The 6,937-nt window shown below is 30.0% G+C and overlaps 1 protein-coding gene across 1 annotated transcript in view; it reads right to left on the reverse strand.

Moving 5' to 3' along the window:
- The window catches only part of LOC123006641 (SKI family transcriptional corepressor 1 homolog-B), a 16,754-nt gene extending 15,604 nt beyond the window's left edge, over positions 1 to 1,150 (reverse strand). Inside the window, exons 1-2 of the mRNA XM_044401280.1 lie at positions 1,076 to 1,150; positions 872 to 1,013 (exon numbers count right to left, since the gene is read on the reverse strand). Of these exons, the coding sequence (XP_044257215.1) occupies positions 872 to 1,013; positions 1,076 to 1,150 (217 nt within the window). The remainder of the gene's footprint in view (positions 1 to 871; positions 1,014 to 1,075) is intronic.
- Between the last annotated feature and the right edge of the window lie 5,787 nt (positions 1,151 to 6,937).

Consider the following 6,937-nt stretch of genomic DNA (forward strand, 5'->3'; position numbering starts at 1 on the left):
TATTTAATGCCCTTGAATGTGTGTTTCTTAGACTTACTGTATTGACCCCAACAATTTAAAAAAAAATCAAATTTATATCTTTTTTTGATTTAACATTTTTAAAATATGCCAAAAATAGTGTGCAATATAATAAAAATCTGTATTCTATTACAAAATTTTTGAATTACGAAAATTGTCAATTTTTACTAAATTAAATTTCATTTAATGCCTTAAAATGTATTTCTTAGACTTACTGAGTTTGAGCCCAATGATTTAAAAAAAAATTCAAATTTATAATTTTTTAGATTAATTTGACATTTAAAATTTGCCAAAAATAGTGTTTAAATAATAAAAATCTCAATTCTATTACAAAATTTTTGAATTACAAAAATTGTCAATTTTTACTAAATTAAATTTAATTTAATACCCTTGAATGTGTTTCTTAGACTTACTGAGTTTGACCCCAATGATTTAAAAAAAAATCAAATTTATAATTTTTTTTATTCAATTTAATATTTTAAAATTTGCCAAAAATAGTGTTTAAATAATAAAAATCTCAATTCTATTACAAAACTTTAGAATTAAAAAATTGTCATTTTTTACTAAATTAAATTTTCTTTAATGCTCTTGAATGTGTTTCGTAGATTTACTGAATGATTTTAAAAAAAAATTAAATTTATAATTTTTTTCGATTTAATTTAACATTTAAAAAAATACAAATTTCTAATGAAATGCCAGTAACATCTATTTTTCGAAAAAAATTGTGTATTTTTACTAAATTAACTTTTTTTGAAGCCCCTTAATATGTTCCTTACACTTGTCATGATTAACACTATTATTAAAAGTAGAAATAATTTTTTTGTCGCTGAAAAAAACTGAAAAATGGACTTGCCTAGAGCGACGCGCCGATTATGGATCTCATTGTAGCTGAATTGCTTTAAAAGAGTGTTGGAAATCTGTGCAAGACATAGCCTTTCTTGATTTTCAATAACCAAGCTAACAATTGGAATACCATATAGCACAATAGTCCCCACCTGAAACTTGTGATATCAGAAGATGACCAAACCCTCCATCCATTGGAAAAAATCCCACTTACGTGGTTCGGTTTCGGGTTCATTTCTTTTTTTGTCGAAAGTCCGGGTGAGGGTAGTCTCGGTTTCAGTGGGTCCATCACGTCACTCGTCACCTTAGAAATTCATAAATTCCGGCACTGAAATCGCGATGTCACCGGAACGAGTGGATTCCTAGTGTCTGGTGCGGGTTTTAGGAAGGAAATGAGTGAATTTGTTCCACAGTAAATCACCCTTTTGAAGCTCCGCCTTCGGGGTTGCGTTTACACTTCAGCCTCCGGTTTTGTCCAATAGTAACAGCACGTTTGCATTGACAGACGAGAACAACCACCAACCCTTAATAATTGACCAATACAAAGCCAACGCAGATGAAATATTCTTTAAAATATGAAACATAACTACTGTTTTCGCATTAATTTAACTTTACTGGCTTTATTTTCACCGATGTCGCTAACGACGAACTCTAATATTTGCAGTATGTCTAATCGGCTTTCTATTTCTACTCTCAAATTATTTATTTAAAAATTTTGGTTCATGTTTCAATAAAATATATATTTTTTTCTTTCAAAAAAATATATTTATATTTAATTAAAAAAATTAATTGTGTACATTATTTTTTACGAAATAATAAAATAAAATTACAAATTGTTGTTTTCTGTAACAGAAAAATGGTGGATGCGCCGGTTAAACTTTAACATTAGAGTCAATTACAAAAACATTTTATTAAAATTTAACTAATCATTTTTTTTAATTTTATCTCTAACGCAGACATTCATTTAAGTGACATAGTAGAAAATTTCTTTTGAATGATCTGTTGTCTACAGTAATTAGTTATCAAAAAAATTGCTGATATAGTGCTTATGATTATAGCTCTATCGTTAAATTTATTACCCAATATCTCATCGTAGAGTATTTTAACTTGCTGCATTGTGTTCAGAGCATAATTTTACGTCTAGAAAACTGTTGTTTTAAGCGTTTTTGCGACTTAAAGCAAATTGACAATTTTTGCGATTTTCCCACCACTCACCTTCAAAAACTCAAAAAATTCTAATTTTATAAACTTAACCCAATAACGTTTTATGCACTTTTTGAGTTTTTAAAACCTCTAGAAATGTAAAAAACTTTATCTAGATCAATTTTAAAGTTGATTTTTTTTTATTTTTATCGAGATTTTGGTTGATTTTTGGTACCCGAAGCGGTCTATTGCCAATAACTCCGGACTTATTGGTGAAAACCTTTTATGTTTGGTACCGTTGGAAAGAAAATTTAATTTTCGATCATATACAAAAAAGATCAGTGTTCTATGATAAATAGTTATCGAGATATATAACTTAAAAGCTATTACGAATTTTAAAGTTTTCTTGACGCCAATCGTTTCCCCGGAACATTTTACATACGTTTAGGTCAAAATTTTGTATGATTGAGACACAGTTTTGCCGCAATTTACAAAATTAAAAAATAAAAATTTGTCTTAATTTTATTACTCAATATTTCAAAAACTATGCATCGTAGAGTATTTTAACTTGTTGCATCGAGAAAATTTCTGAAGTTAAAAATTTCAAAAATATAAATTTTACTCTAACTTCAAAATTATTACGAATTTTGCAGTTTTCTTGACGCCGATTCCTCGGAACATTTTACATAGGTTTACCTCAAAATATTATATCATTTAAATACAGTTTTGCCGCAATTTACAAAATAAAAAAAAGGAAAAATTTCCTTAACACCCCCGTTAAAAACTAATGTTTTTGAACATGTCTCAGATTCAAGTTAAAAAAATGTAGTTAATTTTTAATGCAAAACTTACCTTTCATTTATATTACTTTTAACTTACCTTTTGTTATATTATTACTATTAACTTTTACACTATTTTCACTTTTGTAGATACTTGTTTTAAAGTTCGCGCTCTTATACGCCCGCCATCTATTAGTGCATATTTTAGTTAGTATTGTGCGCTTTCTCTCTTAAACTTATTAGAACATGTGCACATGTTTTAAAGATCGCGCTCTTATGCGCCCGCCCTCTTTTGACAATTATTTGAATTATATTTGAATTTGAGAAAAATTGCTGATTGGACCGGGGCTCGTACTCGGGACCTACCTGCTGGAAAGCGGGACCTTATGCCGCTGAGCCACCACCGCCGCCGACAACTTCAATGTTTTCATTCAATATATTCAACACACACAAATTTTTTCAAAAAATAATTTTTCGCATTTTTACAACGTTTTGTGCTTTTCTAAGTCTTTTAAACCCCCTAGAGTGCAAATGGACAATTTTGAAGTTTTTAATTTTTTCGATTTTTGTCAAAATTTTGGGCGATTTTCGCTACGCGGAGCGGTTTATTGTTAATAACTTCGGACTTATGGGAGATAACTTCTTATATTTGATACCGTTGGAAAGAAAATTTAATTTTCTACCATATACATATTCAGTGCTCTACGATAAACAGTAATCGAGAAAATTTGTGATAAAGTCAAATATTTCAAAAATTTAAATACGTCTATAACTTAAAAACTATTACGAATTTTGCAGTTTTATTAACGCCAATCGATTTCCCGAAACATTTTACATACATTTAGGTCAAAATATTATATCATTGAGACACAGCCGCAATTTACAAAATGAAAAAAAAAGTAAAAATTTGTCAACACCAAATAATGTTTTATGCATTTTTTTGAGTCTTTAACACCTCTAGAAATGCAAAAAAATGTGATCTGGATCAATTTTGAAATTGAAACTTTTGTGATTTTTGTCGAAATTTTGGTCGATTTTTGGCACCCGGAGCGTTCTATTGCCAATAACTCCGGAATTATTATTGTATTTTGGATCGTTGAAAAGCGAATTTAATTGTCTATCATATACAAAAAAGATTACTGTTCTACGAAACAATTATCGAGAAAATTGCTAATAAAAATAAAAGTTTGACTTCAACTTCTAAACAAAATTTTTTTTAATTTTGTTCCTGACGCAGACATTTATTTAAGTAGCAAATTGGGAAAAAAATCAAAACTAAAAAAGTGATTTTTTTTAATTAATTTTTTTGGAAGCTTTGAAATCTTGTTTTTGCCTATTATAAGGGTGTGTTAAAAGTGTTTTGTTGGGGCACAAATCGTCCAGAGAGTAAAAAGAGGCGATAAAATGAGCTCGTATCCATCTCAAAAGCCGGAAATAAATCCCACTAAACGACGTATGTAACAATAACGATGACAAACGAGTAACGTAAACATTTGTGCGATAATTCATTCGTAAACTATTTGGTGGTAAAAATAATAATGATTGTTTTTAGGATGTGTTGTATTGAGTATTGTAAAAAATTGGCTTTGGTGGTAGTATGGATGGCATTAAGTGTATTTGCAGGAAAATCGCTTCGGAACACGGTCGATGAACATGTTTTCAATCACTGTAAATACTATTAGGTAAGCCAGTGTGTATTCATGTGGGATAATACAGGAGCGGTTCAATTATTGCTATTATTGTGTTACCCCGAGTCGTGAAGAAGATTATCCTGGATTTTAACATGTAGTAGAAGAAATTCCCAAATGTATGTAACGTCTATAGTAAAGCACTCAACTCTTTGAATCTCTACATAATCAAAGAGAGGAGCAAGAGGAAAAACGATGAATGATGAAAAATAAAACTTAGACTAAGGTGAAATCCTGTTAAAGCGGACCACCGGAATTGCACTCCTGAGGCCCAAATACGTGTTCAGAAAACGAGTTTTATAACCCCATTAAAAGCGATTCCTCAAAACAAAGCAATTTTTAAGTAATTTCATCATCAAGGGGGGAAGAAATCATCCCGAGGGCGAATCGACGAGACGATTTTATGGCGTATATTGGCTGACTTGGTGCAGATTTGAGATATAATTGAATGTTGAATGAATAATGCATGTGTCCTCGACGACCGCAGCCACAGCTTCGTCTCCTGGGACGGAGTTAGCACTCTCCTATATCCCCTATACTAGAATTGACCATGGACCGGAATGGACCGTCAAACTCTGCACGCCCAACTGAGCGTGTTTGTTAAATGAACACCGAATGCCAACCGAGCTTTATTTCCAATTACCAACAACGTTTTTTTAACAATTTCATGCATTATAACGTCGAGTTGCCAGCAGAATACTCACAAGACGCAAAAATCCATTTTTCTTGGTCTCTAGAAGTGCAACACTTAAGCGAAAAACATTCTACCTTTCAAAAATTGTTTAATTTTTAATACTAATTCTAAAACTTACATCAAGTTTTTTAGTAAGGCTAAGGTTAAAAGAAACTATATTACAAAATTTGCAGTTCTCTAGACGCCAATCGATTTCCTGGAACATTTTACATACCACGTATGGAACCAAACGTTTTTTGCTTAAACTATTTATTTTTTGAAAAAACTAATTGATGAGTGATAAACTACTATAAAAATGTGATGATTTAAAAAGAATAACATTTTTCGAAATTTCCTTTTGTTTTTGAGTTATACAAAAAAAAATATTTTTTTAAATGGCAACCCACTATAAAATCATTTTTCTCATAAAAGCTATACTGTAAGGATTACAACTATCTGCTTTATATTTAATTTTTTCAAAAAAATTTTTCAGATAAATTGCAATTTTGACAAAAAAATCGCATAACTCAAAAACAAAACAAAATTTCGTTCTGAAAATACGATCACATTATTTATATTACTTTAATTTATATTAATTATTATTTTCTGCAGGGGCGGACTGGCCAGGGGTGCCGGGGTGCCACAGTCTTACGGGCCCCCAATTATGGTAGACTTATGTCAAGAGCTCATTCAAATAATATCAATAATTTTAAATTTGTAAATAAACTTTCCACAATGCACTAGAAAGTTATAATTTAATATTGCATACAGCTAAACGCGTTTTTCGCAGAAGCTAAGTTTGTTTAATTTAAAGGAATTAAAAAGCCATCATAACAAATAAAACTATAATTTCAATGATTTTAGCTCAATTTTGTTTAGAAGGTCTTACACCCATGTAAGAAAAATTACAGCTTTTATAATCAGCAAAAAATAAACAAATGTTCCTTTGGATTTAATGAAATTCACATTAAATATGACAGCATTGACAGCGATGTCATTCGCCGTGGTACGCCCATAATTTATAAATTCCGATTTTGCAGCGCGGTGTAGAATTTAGTTTAAACTCAAATAACTCGAGATCGGTACATTTTGGCGATATAAAACTACCTTTTTTTAAAAAAAAATTGATTGGGCTGTATCAAAAACAGAAATTAATAAGCCGAAAAAAAGTTATGATCCCAAAACTGGGAGGACCCATTGCTACCGGAAATGTATAGCTTCTACAAGACTTCCGTTTACACCAAATCAAAGAGTGTCTTTTTGTCCTTTAACATGAAAATTTAATAATATTCGGATAAACAGTAATAAAAATATTTCCAGAAAGTCATTTTTTCATACCGATTTTTGGAAAGTTGTAATTTTTCTATTTTTTGAGGTGAGTCAATAAATACTGTACTATCTATTCTCAATTGTAGAGGGGTATTCGTAATTAAAATTATGCCACACATTTTTTAATCAACCGATATAAAATATCGTTTTTACCTAATTTAATTTAATTTTAATTTATTTTTTTTTTTATTATTAGTGGGCATAAAAAATGGAAAAATCTAAATATAAGTATAAATTTGGTGCACAGAATCGAAAAGAAAAACAAAAATTAAAATTACAAGCAGCCTCTGAAGACGTTCATCTAAAAACTTTATTTTCGTTTATTAAACCATCATGATTTCAACTGATGTCTCAATAGAGGAAACAAACTCCTTCAAAAAAAATTACTACATTATGTGACAAGTAGTTTTTATACATATTTTTATTGTATTGTATATTGGGCCCTCATTTCAACTTAGCACTCC

The sequence above is a fragment of the Tribolium madens genome, unplaced genomic scaffold (genome assembly GCF_015345945.1).
Source record: "Tribolium madens isolate multiple individuals breed KSU strain unplaced genomic scaffold, Tmad_KSU_1.1 Scaffold_2;HRSCAF=44;Tcas5.2_LGX, whole genome shotgun sequence".
In the NCBI taxonomy this organism is placed as follows: Eukaryota; Metazoa; Arthropoda; class Insecta; order Coleoptera; family Tenebrionidae; genus Tribolium; species Tribolium madens.